Source organism: Dama dama, chromosome 14 (genome assembly GCF_033118175.1).
Source record: "Dama dama isolate Ldn47 chromosome 14, ASM3311817v1, whole genome shotgun sequence".
Lineage (NCBI taxonomy): Eukaryota > Metazoa > Chordata > Mammalia > Artiodactyla > Cervidae > Dama > Dama dama.
In genome coordinates this window covers 58,079,643-58,097,864 of record NC_083694.1, presented here as the reverse complement: position 1 = coordinate 58,097,864, position 18,222 = coordinate 58,079,643, and the positions used below count along the sequence as shown (strand labels likewise).

At 36.7% G+C, this 18,222-nt stretch overlaps 1 protein-coding gene across 7 annotated transcripts in view; it reads left to right on the top strand.

The window, feature by feature from the left end:
* Positions 1–18,222, top strand: part of ACBD6 (acyl-CoA binding domain containing 6) — a 200,548-nt gene that overhangs the window by 113,767 nt on the left and 68,559 nt on the right. The window contains exon 7 of one of the 7 annotated variants that reach the window (XR_009695841.1): positions 2,697–2,760. The exons of 5 other annotated variants lie outside the window; for them this stretch is intronic. Coding sequence is in view for 1 of the 2 variants with exons in the window: in XM_061160854.1 (XP_061016837.1) it covers positions 15,977–16,036 (60 nt within the window). In the remaining variant the exon portion in view is untranslated. Of the gene's footprint in view, positions 1–2,696; positions 2,761–15,976; positions 17,573–18,222 lie in introns of those variants that run through there. One more of the 7 variants, XM_061160854.1, reaches the window with a different exon arrangement.

The window sequence follows — 18,222 nt, the reverse complement described above, 5'->3', positions numbered from 1 at the left end:
TCCCTGCTGAATAGATCATTATGAAAATAGCCTTAGTCTTCAAATTTTTCTTTAATCCTTGATTATTGCACACATCGTAAACAGTCTAGTTCTCATACCAGTTTTAATTTCTTCCTAGATTACTAATATATTTTGGGTGCTGAGGAAGAAATGTTTACTAGTAGTTGAACTTAGAACTTTTCTCTGGGAAAATATAACATTCCTCTCTAAAATGAATGAAGTTTTATGTAATCTACAGAAACCAAGTGAACATGTATGTGATAGTGAGGGGGAAGAAGGGAGATGGAGATTAAAGCCAGTAGCTATACTTTTCAAATATATAATTGATTTATTTTTCATTACAAGGATCATTTTCATGTGTGCCTATTTCTTTCCTGCAATATTATTTGATAAGAACATTTCCATTCTTAAAGACTTGATAAATCACTGATTTATAATGTTATGGCATAACCTTCTATGGGCTTCCCAGGTGGCTCAGTGGTAAAGAATCAGTGTCAAGCAGAGGATGTGGGTTTTTATCCCTGGTTTGGGAAGATCCCCTGGAGAAGGAAATGGCCTCCCACTCCGGTATTCTTGTCTGGGAAATCCCATGGACAGAGGAGCCTGGCGGGCTGCAGTCCATGGTGGTCACAAAGAGTCAAACGACTCAGGGACTAAGAGCACACACACACATGACGTTTTATACTCAGAATGTATCTTCCAAATATGCGTGGAGTTCTTGGCATTTTGAGAGTTTGTGCTTTACTTTTCCATTGCTTTTAATATTGAAGTCACTATCAAACTTAGCATTCTAATTAAATCTTTTTTATGTACTTGAGTCAGTGAAAACTCAAAATTTCAATAATCCATAAATAAAAGCATTTTTACTTGTCAGAACATCAATGGATAATGTATATCCTTTTTAGGATTCTCTTTATACTTTATTTATATGTTCTCTTCATACTTTCTAAAAATCTTATAATTTCAGTATCAAATACTAAGTACAACATTCCAAAATACAAACATTTTTATATAATATTTTTTACATTTTTAAATAATCTTTTATATTTAGGGGGTAAGTAATGAGCAAATCATGATCCCACTGATTATTGTTGAAATCAACATGGTTTAGAATTCTCAGTGGCCAATATCTAATCTGTCCCAATGGGTTATGGGTTAAAAATAATTTGTACATTCTTATTTTTTGCAAGAGTGGCTACTGCCTTCTCAGTGGCATTCTGATTTGTCTGCTTTTAATGCACTAATTAGCAATAGAGAAACTCTAGCTAAAAACTAGTATTTTTCATAGATAATGGTATGTTTTTTTCTTCCTGTTCTGAGATTATTCACTGTTTTAAGTTACATTTTTTTAGTTACTCTTTTGCAAATAGTTGCTTTGATGAGTTACTGTCTAATGAAACTCTAGAATAACAGTAAAGTGATAAAATGAAAGTACTTTTTCTCTATGCAAAGAACATGTTTAGAAAACTGAAATAAAAGGGGGAATTCCGAAGGATGAAAAGAAATGAAAAGTAAATGAGGGAATCAAAGTCAGAGAAATTGATATTGGCAGGTTCTGAATGATGTTCCTAGATGAGCAATCTTTCAAAATACTTCTTGTACATTGCTGCTATTCCTTTATTTATTATTAAAATAACATGATCCATGAGGAGCTTGGGGTGACTCTCGGCCTAGCTAATTCTAATTAATCCAGTCAGGGAGAGCAGTAGGGTAAGTGGAGCAGTCTATCGGATTGAAATTCATAACTTAATTGAGGTCAAAGTCCCGGTCTGGGAGAACAAAAGTCTTTTGCTAGGACCAGGCAGATCAATAGCAATAAATATCTGGCTTGGATACAAGTAGCTTATAGTGACAGATTATCTGACACTGGCCAGAGTTCTTCTTCTGTTAAGGGCAAAGTCTTGAGCATGTCAGAGTTCTTTCTGGTCAGTCCATACCCATGACACTTAGAAAGAAGTAAATAATAATCTCAAGAACTCTTGCATGTCTTGTGGAAGCACTGTATACAATTAAAGTGACTTCTATATGTGGTCATCCAAAGTACATTCTCTAATGATACTTTTTATTAATGAGAGAGGGGCTTCTATCACATTGCCAGTAAGATCCAAATGATTTGCAAAGTTGGTTAATTGTGAGAGCTAACTTTCCCATTAATAATTCAAAAAGAGTATATATTAATAGGATTTCTTTGGGGGAAGAACATAATACAAGCCTGTGTTGTCTTAATTTGTACATAACTGTGAAGAGGCCATGCTACATTAAGGAGGTAGCGTTAACTCTTAAATGTGATCATGGTATTGTGATTGTGTAAGAATTTTCCTTGTTATTAGATGCACAGTAAATATTTAGGGATAAGATGTCATGCTGTTTATAATTTAACTGCTTCAACAGAAAAGAAAAATAAGGTAAAATGTTAAGGATTATTAAGTGGTGAGTCTGTACTTTTCTATGTATGCAAATATTTTCATAATAAAAAGCAATAAAGAAGAACCATGCGCAATAAAACCATTAGGCTAGTGAGTTACTAGCAAAGGTTTCCCTCTGTCGCATTCTGCTCATACTTTCAGTTTCTTCTTAGTTGTCAAAAGCTGGGCAATTTTATGCATTATATTATTGTTTAACCATAATAATAATTACTTAATTAGCACAGAACTTTGTCATTTCACTCATCAGTTAATAACATTATTGCCACTCAGGCTCAGCTACTATCTTAACTGTGAAAAAGGGACTCCTAAGATCTGCAAGTGCTGTCCTTGTAAGGTAGGGAGAACTTCATAGTATATATTCCATTTCCACTGACACTTTTCTAGTCCAAATTATCATTCCTTCATGTGTATGTTATTGTGGCGACTTATTAACAGGACTTTATCCTACATAATTATGACAGATTAGTCTTCTTTAAACATCATTATCTAAATGTTACTTCAGTATCTTATTCTATGATTAAAAAAAAAGCTCCTAGTGGTCTCTTATCTGTGAATCAATTCTCAACTTTTATGGTTACTTTCAAAGTCCCACCTCTTTGACCAAACTGTTTTATCTAGTGCTCCTTATTTTATAAAGTTAAATGAGCTCACTTTTATATCTCAGAGGTTTCCAAACCTGGGTCATCACAATCAACTATAGATCTGTTAAAAAGTAAGCTTCAGCTCTAGAAACTATGGTTACTCTATAAGTAAATCAGGGATAAGGAGCGTTTGGGAAGATAATTTCAAAATTATAAATATCTACACCTAATTCTATAGTGCCAGATTTATAATTCTAAACCCTTTATTCACCTTCCAGTTCTTTGGTGTTTCCTAATCTTAAGTAGGAGTTAGGATAAAAACAATCAGATTAAACAAATTCATTCCTGTGATGAGTTATTAATAACTGGTTAGAATTCCCAGATATAGTTGCATTTTTAAAGGAGGGATGCAAATTTAGATATCATCTTATTGGCTGAGCAGTTGCTGTTTTTCAAATAGTTGTGCATCAGATATGTCTACATATTTGGTCTGTTTTTTCTTTTAATAATCCCTGGTCAGGAAACTAGATGCCACATGCCCCAACTAAAAATCCCACATGCTGCAACTAAGACCCGGCACAGCCACATAAATATTTTTTTAAAAAAAAAGCAAGCATGGTGGAAAAATTCCTAACTTAAGAAGGTGAAATTAAAAAGGAATCTCAATTCTCAAGAGAACACACATATAAATAGAATATTCTCCAACAGTTTTATCAAACTAGTGTTACTGTATTAATTGGGTTTACCATACTGTCCACCTTGTGTTGTCTCTTCAGTTGGTTGTGAGTTCTCTGGGGGCAGGGATCAGTTTTCTGTTTCTCGAATATTCCTAGTGGTCTCTTGCATAATGTTTGACATATAGTATACATTCAGTAAATATAAAACATTGAAAAATGATTGTCTCTTTGTAGATACACTCTCCCAGCCTGAAACACGTATACATATTTGTGAGTGTGCACAGACATACACACACAAAATCCTTTTTCCTATCTTTTTTCATCAAAGCATCACTTTTTTGGGAAGACCCTGACCTAGCCCCACCTCCTTTTCCTCCCACCATAACCTCCCTATAGACCCTCCTCTTTTGTACTTGTATAATAAACTTTTTTTACATCTGTCATAGAATATATCATTTTTATTATAATTATCTCCATTCATAAGACTCTAGGCTCTCAGAGTAGGAACTTTGATATTTTTCAGTTCCCAACTCCTAACATAGTACCTGACGTGTCACTTGGTGTGTTTTTGATAAGCCAAGAATAAAAATTTAGGATAGAAATAACAATGCCTCAAAGAAACAATGTCTTCTAGAAATTTGTGGAAAGAATGAAAGGAAAAAAAATTAGGGAAACTTGATTTTAACAAAGTTATATGCATACTTCATAATCTTCTCAACAAATCTGGCAAATGTGCTTTGTTCTGTGAGAATTGTCTGTGTGTGGCAGGCTTAAACAAATATGCTGTAACACATGTCAGATAGACATTCTTGAGCAGTAAAAAAGAGTTTGTTCTAAAGATAAGTAAGATTTACACTTAAGTGCAGGTTATGCATCATGAAACCACAATGCCCATGTTGAAGTCATTTATTGCTCTTGACAATCTTGGCAGTGGACTGGTTCATTGAGCTGTTATCTTTTTCAAACTGTTCACTTTTTACAAATGCAATTTCTTATTTCAACTAACTTTAATACCAAGTGGGTTGAAAGAAATATAGACAATCTCTTAAAACTATGGTAGAAGTTATTTATGACTGCAGTAGTAAGAAAAAAGAGTTAAGGTGTAAGATACTCATCTCTCTCTTTTGTTTTCCTCTTGCACAATGTAAGATTTACACCTACTTTGTACTTTTAAACCACGTCTTCCACCAGCCGTGCAACTGGCTTCTGTGGAGATCAGTCCAAATGGTCTAGTTTACTTCCAGGATTCAACTCAAGGGCAGATCTTGCTAGGCCTAAAGGGGCCTAAAGTGGCCAAGGGGCAAGTGAATGGAAGGTGGGGGAATGGATTGAGCTTGGACACAGGAGCTGCGTCTGTGCTCACGTCTGTGAGGCCCGTTGTGATACAGGATGGAACCAGGGTGAGGTGAGGAAAGGGGTCCCGGAAATCTCCGCTTGTGCTCTTGCCCTGGGCACAGAATGTTAGGGAGAGGCCTCCCTACCAGTTTGGTGGTTTTCAGAATGCTCTGTGAATCTCCCCAGAGGTGCCTCAGCTAGAATTTCCTTCCCCACTTCAACTTTTACCTACTTTACCTTAATATTTTAAGATTAGGCTTCTGAAAAAAGGTTTTGTTATTAAAAAAAAGAGTTCCCCTATAACAGATTATGAAGGTAGAGACTAAGTCTAGTCAGTCCTCACTATGTACCAAGGCTGTAGTATTATTTAAGCCCCTGGAGCTTTGGAGGCATTTTGTGGATATTTTTTGACTAATAAAACAAGTGTATGTAGGCAGAGTTTTCTGGGTTAACAGAGACAAGTCGATAGAGAAGAAGTCTGAAAATTATGAACAGGATAATTAAACCTGTATTTAAAGACCAATTTTTTTTTATTATTCTACAAAATAATTTTATACATTTTAGGTCATTTTATCCTTACAGAAGTCCTGTGTGGCATTCTCCTCATTTTGCTAAACTGAAAGCTCCGAGAGGTTACGTGAATAGCTTAAGGGCACAAAGCTAGTAAGTAGGACAGCCAGAGTTCACACTTAGGTATTTTGACTGCAGATTCATTCCTGCTATTCCCCTGCATTAAGCTGCTGTCACACTCATCACAGTAACTCAGTGCTTTAGAATTCATAGGCATCTGGTGCATTTTATGAGGATTATAAGTTCTGTGTGTCCTTAATATTTTCTTATTTATAATGAAATTCTTTTATGTAGACATCATTTCGTTCAACAGGTTTTCTTTTTCAGTGTGATTTTTTTTTCAGTGTGATTTTTGTGTTTTCTATGCTCACAGATCATGATTTTCTTTAATAAGCTATTTTTTTCTGTCATTTTTATATCGAATAGTCACTTCTTTTGCTGAGTTTGTATCTGATAATGAACAACTGGCTCATGGTACAGTGTGAATCAAGTTCAGATTACTTTGAGTTGAGAGAACACCCAGTGTCATCTTATTTTTATATCTAACTGAATTATAGAACACTGTCAAAGTGTTATGACCTGGTAGAGTAAATTGCTCCTTCTTAATGGTCCCCTGGCTACAATCTTTCTTGCTGTTGCTATAAACCAGAAATTGTTGACATCTTATGTTATCATAAGCTTGAAAACAAAAGAACTGTTTTTCTTTATCCCCAGGTCATCTACTTTATGATAAAGGTTTCTGAACACCTCAGCTACTACCTACAGCTGAATCTTAACCTTTTGTACACTTTCAAGTTGATTGTGTCCTCAGATATGGATTAATTCTGTAACTTTTTAAAAAGTCAGGGAACTTCATTGAACTCAAGATGGATCTGTCATTTGCCTTAAAAGAACTAACTTGTTCAAATGTTGAAATAGTGACTTAATGATGATGTCTGAGATTTATTGATGATTTCCAAAATTATTTAAATGTATACATTCTATAAAATATATTTATTTTTCTTAAAAAATGTTCTACATTTTATTGTATTACTTTTTTAGTTTCATTTTACATTACATTTAAATCCCTGATCCATTTGGAGTTTATCTTGACCTATATTTAGGACAGATTCAAATTTGTCACAATGTCATTTAAATTTCAAATGCCATGTCAACTCTGTTTCCCACAATTTTAAGTGCCACCTTCTATCATAACCTATTTTATGCATTAGTACCCATTTGTGGACTTATATTTAACTTTAATCATTGGTCTATATATAAAACACACTTTTAAAATTAGTGAGTCTTTATAGTGTATTTTTATCATATTGTTGCCCAAGTCTCTTATTGCTGTCCTGTTTTCCTTTATGAACCTCACTTTTTTACTCTTTCCTTTTTATAATGTTTATCTTATATTGGGGTATAGTTGGTTAACAGTATTATGTTAGTTTCAGATGTACAGCAAAATGATTCAGTTATACATATACATTCATCTGTTCTTTTTCACATTGTTTTCCCATTTAGGTTATTACAGAATGTTGAGCAGAGTTCCCTGTGCTGTATAGTAGGTCCTTGTTAGGGTCTTTTTGGTGTATATTGCCTGTCTCCCCTTCACTTCACTAGTTGTTCTTCTGGGGTTTTATCTTGTTCCTTCATCTGGGACATAGTCTTCTGCTGTCTCACTTTTGTCACACTTTCTATAATTGTGGTCTGTGTTCCACGGGCTGCAGGGCTGTAGTTCTTTCTTGCTTCTGCTGTCTGCCTCCAGGTGGATGATACTGTCTGAGAGACTTGTGCAAGCATCCTGGTGGAAGGGAATGGGTCTTGTCCCTCTGGTGGGCAGTGCTTTGTAAGGGAGTGTGTTCAGCAGGCAGCTGTGTGCTCAGGAAGACTTTAAGCAGCCTATCTGCTGACGCCAGGGCTGTTTAACTGCTCTGTTGATTGTTTGACCTAAGGCATCCCAGCACTGGAGCCTACAAGCTGTTGGGTAGGGTCAGGTCTTGGTAAGAAAATGGCAGCCCCCCAGAGGGCTCACACCAATGTGTAGTCCCCAGAATTCCACTGCTAGTGTCTTTGTCCCTGGAATGAGCCACTGCCATCTTCTGTCTCCACAGGAGATCCATAAATTCCAGCAGGTCTGGCCCAGGCTTTTACGAGGGTACTATAGGGGCTCTTCTTCCCATTGCCAGACCCCCAGGCTGGGGAACCTGATGTGGACTCAGAACTTCACTCCAATGGGAGAGCTAGTGTGGTATAATTATATTCCAGTTTGTGGGGTCACCCACATACTGGATTTGGGATTTGATTTTATCTTGATTGTGCCCCTCCTGCCATCTTGTTGTGGCTTCTTCTCTGAATGTAGAATATCTTTTCTGGTAGGTTCCAGCATTTTTTGGTCAAGTGTTGTTCAGCAGTTAGTTGTGATTTTGATGTTTACATAAGAGTTGAGCTCACATCTTCTACTCTGCCATCTTATCTCTGTCTGTATAAAATATATCTCACTGTACTTAATGTTGTTGAGTCTAAAATATTCTTCTAAATGTCATATTATGAGGATGAATTAAGGGTGAAGGTGTTACACAAATTAACAAAATTCTTCCAAGTGAGTCAACAGAATAAGGTCTGGAAATGGTAATCTTGCTATTTTAATGATCAAACTGATACACTCATGTTGTTGTTCAGTCACTAAGTTGTGTCTGACTCTTTGCGACTCCATGGACTGTAGCATGCCAGGCTTCCCTATCCTTCACCATCTCCCAGAGTTTGTTCAAACCCATGTCCATTGTATCGGTGATACCATCTAACCATCTCATTCTCTGTCGTCCCCTTCTCCTCCTGCCTTCAATCTTTCCCAGCGTCAGGGTCTTGGCATCAGGTGGCCAGAGTACTGGAGCTTCAGCCTCTGTCTTTCCAGTGAATATTCAGGGTTGATTTCCTATGAGATTAACTGGTTTGATCTCATAGAGTAGTTAATAATGCCTAAAAGATGCAAATAAGAATTCAGAGGGAAAAGTGGCTCTTTAAAGGAAAGGTGATTTTTCTATAAATTAAGTGCTATATAATATTTATAGGCTAATTCATATGCTCAGGTTTAGAGATTGATTATACACAAATATTATCTGTAGAAAATTTGAGTTATTGTGGACAGTTGGTGAACAATGAGACAGCAATGTAGTGTTAATCTTACAAAAGCCGACATAACACCACCACTGTAGTAACCAGAGCAAAATATTATTATATCCATAGAGGACCATAGTTAATATAAAGCATAAAGTTTGGACATTTGTTTTGCACAAAGGATGTTGATAAATTTGAAGAATGTAGAGAAGAGTTTACAAAATCAACAGTTTGGAAATGGAGTTTTTGTGGAAAGTCTCATAGTCACAAACTGGCATGGGTCATATGCAGTCCAAATATCTATTTTTGTTTGGCAGTTACAGTGTCACAACAGTTTATTTATAATTAACTGCCAATTAATTTCACATAAAAGTGTAATTATTAGGATTCTCTTGAAAAATCTGAAAATATGATCGTGCATACTCAGTCATGTCTGACTTTTTGCAACCCTTTGGACTGTAGCCCTCCAGGCTTCTCTGTCCATGGAATTTTGGTAATGCTGGGCAAGTTCCCATAGGTCAGCAATCAGCTGGAGCTAAGTAGCTGCTGCCCTCTGTTGACATGCCTTGAGCTCTCTGACTCCCATCAGCCCACCATTGCTTGTATGAATGTGCTATGCTCAGTTGTGTCCGACACTTTTTCGACTTCATGGACTATAGCCTGCCAGGCCCCTCTGTCCATGGGATTTCCCAGGCAAAATTGCTGGAGTAGGTTGCCATTTCCTTCTCCAGGGGATCTTCCTGACCCAGGGATCGAACCCATGTCTCCTGCATCTCCTGCATCGGCAGGCAGATTATCACTGTGCCACCTGGGAAGCCCCCACTATTGCTTCCCTGACCCAATTAACCTCACTCTATTTACTGCCTGAGGACATTTGAGGGGGTCTATAACCTCTTGAGAGTCCCTTGGACTGCAAGGAGATCCAGCCAGTCCATCCGGAATACTCATTGGAAGGACTGATGCTGAAGCTGAAACTCCAATACTTTGGCCACCTCATGCGAAGAGTTGACTCGTTGGAAAAAACCCTGATGCTGGGAGGGATTGGGGTCAGGAAGAGAAGGGGACGACAGAGGATGAGATGGCTGGATGGCATCACCAACTCGATGGGCATGAGTTTGAGTAAACTCCGGGAGTTGGTGATGGACAGGGAGGCCTGGCGTTGCTGCGATTCATGGGGTCGCACAGAGTTGGACACGACTGAGCGACTGAACTGAACTGATAACCTTGTGTTTAGAAAAACTAGATTTGAGTCAAATTACCTAGATTCCAGTTTCTATTCTGCCACTGATTGTGTTACCTTGAATAAACCATAATTGTAAAATTGTAAAGGTAGAAAGGAAATTTTAGGATCATCTGGTTCAACTTCCCACCTATTGCAGTAATTTTCTCTGCTCAATTTCCAGAAAGTAGTTAAGCCAGCTAGCCTTGGTTTGAACATTTCTGTTCACTTCACAAAGTAGTCTATTCCATTTTGGAAGGTTTTCATTATTAGAAATTTCTCCTACAGCTTGAGTCTGAGCCTGCCTACATGTAGTACTAAAACTGTACATTGTATATTTTCATTATACAGAACAGTAGAACTATAATAACAGATGTGATGTGAAAGACAAGGTAGTATCTACCTTCATATTTCCTTTTATTTAAAAGTATAGTTTGTGTATAAAATTTACTAGGTCATCACATGGGTGAATGATTTTATAGCAAAGCATGATACGGAGGTAAATATTATAATCGTAATGACTATAACCAGACCAGCTATAGCATTTAATTGTAGACTTAGTAAGCTGTCTTTATGGTATCATTTTAAATATTTGCCATATCTTTAAGAAAAAAAGGAAAGAAGACTTAAAGATATCTTACTGATATAATGGCATTTGTCAGTATGTTCATACCTTTTAATTTTCCAGGACTTGCAGACTTAATCCCATGAGCTCACTTCTAATATTTAGTAAAGGGTATGAGCTCTCTGTGGTTCAAGCTGCCACTTGAGGGTTTCTCCTTCCTGTAGAGCTTTCTAATGGAATTCAAGGTTCTCTCTAAGGGTGAGCATTACCAAGTCTTCCCAGACTGCTTGAGAGGAGGCAGTGCACCATAGGTTCAAGGACACAGGCTAAGTTTAATGTGCGCAAACATGCTTCTACTCCTGCTTCCTCTGATTGGCAAGGTTAACTCTGAGAGGCTGCAGCTTTTCAAAGTGATTTGATTAAGCCCACCACTTTATTCCTTTCAGTTTCCCCCCTCCCCTGCAAGCACCAAACCACCACCTCCTTTGTCTTTGCAGTCTTTGCTTTACCAGTTACCCTTTCTCTCTCATTTGTTGTGATTTTCTGTCAAATTTTGACATTTTGTGAAACAGAATAATGATTTCAAAAGTAAAGGAACTTGCATCATTGAAAGTTTTGCCATAAAAGATTTTCACACTTATGTTTTATAAAACTCTAAATCTTTTACCTTCATTTGACTGACTTTATGATGTAACGAAAGTGAAAGTCACTCAATCTTGTCTGACTCTTTGCAACCCCAGGGACTACACAGTCCTTGGAATTCTCCAGGCCAGAATACCGGAGTGGGTAGCCTTTCCCTTCTCCAGGAGATCTTCCCAACCCAGAGATCGAACCTAGGTGTAAGGAAAGATAGAATTATCACTTATCTTAGCAGTTTGCTTAGATTTACCACAGCCCTTTATCAAGAATTGATTTCTATGCACAGTGAGTTTCTTTCAGTTTTTTTTTTTAATAATCACAAAAATTTTAAATTATGTGCAAAATTAGGTAGACTAGTATAACAAACTTCTGTATATTCATCCAGTTTCAGCAATTGCCAATTCATGGCCAGTCTTTTAATGTATACTGCTACCCTACAACAGTGGTCTTTAATTTTTATAGGAAGAATATGAGGAAAGCTATAAACACCAGAGAGAAAGGGTCTGGATATAGAATTTTCACTAACAATTTTAATAGGTTCATACACTTGCTGAAGCCCTTCCTTAGATGTTCTGGGAATCTAAGAATCCAGAATTAAGAATTCCTGTATTCTAGCAAAGAAAACAAAACTAAATTTTCTCAACTTTGCTATTCTCATGAATGTCAGGGTTTGGGATTAGCAAAGGTCTTCCTATGAAAGCAACAGTAAAGTTAAGCCAATGACAGGATCTTTTAATTATTAAATATTCATTATAGAATCTTAATACATTCCTTTACTGCCATTTTCAGTCTTTCAGTTGCTTGTTTAGTTTGCCTTTTGATAATTGATGGTTCTTTTATGAATGTTGACAGACTTGGGAGATTTTCAGTGACTCAACTTTCAAGGCCTGACAACACAGAATTTCATGTAAAGCTTCTGAGTTATTGCTAACACCTAAAAAAAGAAAGAAATGGCAGTACTCCAGTACTCTTGCCTGGAAAATCCCATGGACGGAGGAGCCTGGTGCTGCTGTCCATGGGGTCGCAAAGAGTCAGACACGACTGAGCGACCTCACTCACTCAAAAAAAAGAAAAACTGTATATAAAAGATAGAATAACTAATAATGAAATACATTAAGTTGTTAGGAACTTAAGTAATAAAGCTGGAGTTTCCATTAAAGAGAATACTAGCTTTTAAGTACAAATTTTAATGAATAATTAAAGCATATTTATCAAAAGTATAGAAATAGCTGATTAGACATGACAAAAGGGTAATTTTTCTTTTTCCCAGCCGACTTCACATTCTTCTTTCTTTAGCTGATACTTCACTAAGCCTCCCTCTGAAGTAGCTGTAGTCATAGGGTATAGCTGGTCACAGGGTCGATTTGAAACACAAACAGTTTGTCAAGCCTGCAGGATTCCCCTACAGAACTACTTTGTTGTTGGACCCCATCCCATCTGACCCTGATGTGAGCTAAAATTGTTGTTTAAAAGCATGTAATAAAAGAGGAATACTTGACATAATTTAATTATTAATTGCTCTATTTTGAAATATTAGATATCTTTTCTCTTTGGCATGATTTCTCCTCTTTTTCTTCTTCATCTGGGGAGCTAGGGAACACAGCAAGCTATATGATTCTCATTTGAGTATGGTTAACAATATTTCTAATAAAGTGAGATTCAGAAAGGAACTACTCTTACTTATAGATTAAGTGATACCTCCTCCTCCCCCACTTAAAGTCCTCCATTCTGGCATTCCCTCTATATTATGATTGGAAGTACTTTTAATATTTTGTTGAAGATGGAAAAAAATCGACCAAAAAAATCTCAATGTTTAATGGTGATATCGAATCAGCAAATATACCAAAATAAACATAAGGTCATAGAAGGTATAGTTTATATATCATAAATTTCTGTAAATGTGTAATCCATGCCACATAAGTCAACTTGTCTTTATTAATAGATGTTCCTGTAGTATTTTGAAGTTGTATACTAGGAGGTTTTACCCTATTAAAGGTTGGGAATACAGTCTTTGCTCTGCAATACCTCTTTCTGTTGAGAAAAGGTTACATACCTAATCTCTGTGTTCTCCTTGGGCTTTGTTCAAAGCCAGATTCTTCAAGAAATTTTTCAAGAAGCTCAATACAAAAATGTCACATATAGAAAGATTAACCATCACTTTAAATACATTTAAAAATATTGTCATTTTATAAGTGTTCTAAAAATTTGTCTCAGATTATACAGATTCCACCATGGCTCTTTTTTGTTACTGTTATTTGGACTGAAGTTGAGTTCTCTGCTGTTTGAGGTAGTGTCCTAACCTCTCTCAACAGAGAGAAGCCTAAAGCATGTCTAAGCACCTGTTTAAAAAGAATCAAGTTGCCTGTTGCCTGTAACAAAAACTATCCCCACCTACAACTTATTAAACCTTGACATACTGCATTGCTTAAGAGTTCTCAGAGAAAATTAAAACCCTTTTGACTGGGTTTTGCCATGCAGGGAAATTTTTAGTGACATTTAAAAGGTTTCTCTTGTGTTCCTCTAATGGGATAAATAAAAAAGGCTTGTTTTAGCCCAGCAAATGGGGGGACAATCCAATTTTCCTTGATTCCATCAAGACACTTTTAAAGCATTAGCCTGTGCAGTAAAAAAAAATTCAACTGACCCCCTTTGCCTGATGGCTTTGAAAAGTATCCTGATGTGTAGGTATTTGCCCAACACAGCACACTTGGTTATTGCTCTTCCAACACATCCGTTGATGGAAAAATCTTATGTGAAGCTCCAATAAATGTCAGTTTAAGTTACAGAACTATAAAAACAGTGCACCAGATTATAATAGTCTCTCTGATGGGCAGCTTTTCCCTAGAAAATGAAAAGAAATCCTGCCAAGTATGTTTAAATTTAAAAATTAAGGAAAAGATAAATGTTCAATAATTTAGTAAACTTTGTAACATGTAATTTGTTCACTGCTGTCCAAAAGATGGTGCTCATTTACAGAGAGTAAAGGTGGCCCTAGTGGTAAAGAATCTGCCTGCCAATGCAGGAGCTATAAGAGACGTGGGTTTGATCCCTGGGTTGGGAAGATCCCCTGGAGAAGGAAATAGCAACCCACTCCAGTGTTCTTGCCTGGAGAACTCCATGGACAGTGGAGCCTGGCAGACTACAGTCCATAGGATTGCAGAGTCGGACAAGACTGAAGTGACTGAGCACAGTATGCTAGCATTTGAATCACCTGCACTTGTTAAAACAAGTTTCTGGGCCCAACTACCAGAGGTTCTGGTTCAACAGGTCTAGGGTGGAGCCTAATTTGCATTTTTAACAAGTTCCTAGGTGGAACTGATACCACTGTCCCAGGGCCCACAGATCCCCAAGGGATCTGTGAAAAGATACCTCTGGATCAGTGGTTCAAAATTTGAATCTAATCATTTAGCCTGAAAGTCATTAACATCTGAGAGCACTCTGATGTGTGAAAAATGTATTGATGGACATCAGTAGTCTTGAGTGGGCAGACACGTATTTGACATTTGGCCTTCACTTTGGCAGTCTTTAAAACCCATTCTGAAGGGAGGGAAAACATAAGATGAAGCTTTCATATAAGACAGTGCAGGACAGTAAAGAAGTGTGGGAGTTCTATGTTGTTGAATAAAACTAGAAACTGAACATAAGTTTTCTATGTTCGTTGCATAATAGTAGAATGAAGCTTTGTTGATAGTGAAGTGAAGTTGCTCAGTCGTGTCCGACTCTGCAACACCATGGACTGTAGCCTACTAGGCTTCTCCGTCCACGGGATTTTCCAGGCCAAGAGTACTGGAGTGGGTTGCCATTTCCTTTTCCAGAGTATCTTCCCAACCCAGCGATCGAACCCAGGTCTCCCGCATTGTAAGCAAGACGCTTTACCGTCTGAGCCACCTGGGAAGTCTTGTTGATAGTATCCTGATATTCAACTTTCTTTTTAACAAGAACTTCTGCCTGTTTTATGTAAAAACTCAAAGCACCTTCTATTTTTTAAAGTAAATTACATTTGATATTCTGATTCCTTGAAACTTGATCATTTTTTTGTGTGCAAGAAATATGGTAATTGTGTTATCCAGAATATTTCATTCTAGCTGTGTCAGCAGTATTTTCTTTGAAATACTTAGAATTGATCTAATAGCCTGCTTTAACTTGAGTGTCTGTAGAGTTAGATACTATTTATTTGTCCTTAAAGTGTACCTGTGAAGTAAATAGGAGACAAAAAAAAAAAAAAAAAACACCTTTTTGATAAGAATTATAGCAGAGAGATTTGCTGGTGTCCGAAAATCATAGACACAAAACTGGAAAGAAAGACTTAAGAACCTCAAATAGACACTTTCAAAGAAGACAGTCCAGCACTTAGCCTCATTTTCTCCTGGTGGAGGAATATGTATGAAAATGCGTACATGTCTATCTGTTCTTACAGTGGTATATAACATTGATTTCATGTCATTCAAGAAGCTATTGTTTGGATTTTTTAATGGTTTCCTTTTAGAATTATGGAAATACCATATAACAGAAGTAGAGGAGCCCCCCCAAATCTATCTGACTTGTTTAATTCATTGCACTGTCACCTTAAAATATTTGTTGAATTTGTGGCTAAGTTTGAAGCAAAACAAATGCTACTGTTTTTAAAGAGTTATCAGCTGCTTTATGCTTCCTTTGGGAGTAAGGGTACTATCTACATTACTTAAAATGCAGTTTGAAAATAATTAAAGGTGACTTTGAAATTTCCCTGGGTTAAATGAATGGAATCAGGTAATCAGCACTTTTCCGGAGCCCTCCTTCATTTCCCTAGAGGCCTCTGAGCCTGTATCTCGTGACTCCTTTCCAGCACCAACTTTCTTTTTGTGTTTTATTTTTTCTCCTCAAACAAGTCACATGAGAATGCTCCACATGGCCACAGGTATTGCTCTGCTGGCCTTTCCCTGTGGTGAAGGGAGCTGTGAAGATGGGGTCCAGAGAAGACCGCACAGAGGGGGTGGTGCAGAAGTGGAAGCAGTTCGTCTCTGCCACTCTGATACTCGACAGCTGGTCTCACGTGGGCCTGGTGCCAGCAGTGTCTTTACAGGCTTTGTGGCAGAGATTATTTAAAGGAGATTAATCCTGCTAAACCCCTTATATTTTAATTATTTCTGTATGTATTTATAAAACCTGCAGTCTGCTTGTTTCAGGGCACAACTGTCCAAGCCCTTGTCTTTAACCTGGTTTCCACAATCAGACAAGTCTCTCTCTGTTACCAAAAGGATACACCGTTGATTTGATTTTTCTTGTTATTAAAACTGTTGGGGTTTTTTTGTTCATTTGTTTTTTGGTTGATTTTGGTTTCTGTTTGATATTATTAACATTACTGTTTGAGAGGAAAGTTAATATGACTTATTTTAAAATATCTGCTAAAATGCTGTTTTTATATTACAGGATAGGAATTTAAAGTTGTAGACTTGTAGAATGTGAAAACCTTTAGGTATTACTCACAGTAGACCTTACTTTAAAGATGGGTTAGTGGACGTGCCTACCAGGACATCTAGAAAACAGGTTTCTGCCACAAATTTATGCTCTTGAGGACTATCAAAATTTCCTTTGAATTTAAGCAAGTGAGTGGAGTGAAAGTCTTTCAGTCATGTCTGACCCTTTGCAACACCATGGACTATACAGTCCATGGAATTCTCCAGGCCAGAATACTGGAGTGGGTGGCCTTTCCCGTCTCCAGGGGATCCTCCCGACCCAATAATCGAACCGGGGTCTCCTGCATTGCAGGCAGATTCTTTACCAGCTGAGCTACCAAGGAAGCCCTTGAATTTAAGAGTTTGCACCATATGAAAGAAAAATATTTGTTATAAAAAAAAAAAAGAGCTTATGAACAATCCTTTTTGGCACGGGAACGTCACGTCTCTAGGCACCATTGAAATGCTTCTGTCTCTAATATGCAAGGAAGCATTTCTACTTCTTCATGCTCTCTATTGCCCCTTCTTTCCCATACTGAAGAAAGGGATTTCTTGGGAATCATCCTCCTGAAAATCTTTCACCTTTTAGGGAATCTCTAAAAGGCCCTGTCTTGATTTAGAATGTGTTCATGATATTTGTATTAATATCTTCTAGCTACTTCTTTCAGTTTTATTTTAGTGTAAAGATACAATTTTTAGTTAGGCTGTCCTTTTTTCCCAATTGAATTTTTGGATGCTTAAATGAATGAACATTCAACATGTTCATGGATGGAGGCAGGATCTTTATAAAGATTATTTAGTAGCTAATGTTTTATCCAAATTCAATGATAACTGTTGCTTTTGCTCTAGAAGTGAAAATTAGACATTAAAATTGCAAAGCTTATTTCTATATAAATGGAATACGTAAAGTCCTAATTCTGTTGTTTGGCTTAATAGATCACTTTGGATAAGTCATTTTAACTCTACTGAGCTTGAATTTCCTTATTTATAAAATGGAGCTGTGAATACCTCCTAATACCTTACTTCAGACTGTTGGTTTCAAATATTAATAAAGTTGGTATATATGAAAGTGTTCTGTAAAATTAAGTGTAAATTTATTTAAAATAAGTGTTAAATTTTTATTTTCTATTCTTTACCATCTGAGCCACCAGGGATGCCCAAAAAGAAAAACATGTCTGAGATACATTATAGAAAAATAAATAAGATCTGTGGGAGTAGCATAAAGATCTTTTACACTGTACATATTTTATGAATGAGTCTTGGTGTTAGTTGAGCTTTTTCCTTGTCTCTTTTCAAAACATGTATTCTCTTTCCTTTAATTGTTGTTTTTCAATAATAGGTTTTATGGAAACATATTACCATACAGAATCAGATTATAATGTAATAGTATAATACTTAGTAACATACACAATCTATTCTATATAATATGTTCTCATATTTGAACTGATCTAAACTTCCTTTATGTACAATGTTAATGTTTAAAACCATAACAATATTAAAAGTTACAGAAATCCATAGTTAGGAATTCTTATCTGACTTGAAGACAATTAGAATATGCTTCACAGTTTCAAGTAGAATGGCATGCTAAGGACAATGCTTGCAAAAGAGATAGGAGACCAGATAAATTATTAGGGAGGCTCTTGTAGGGATTAGTGGATTAGAAGGTTAGGACCTGGATA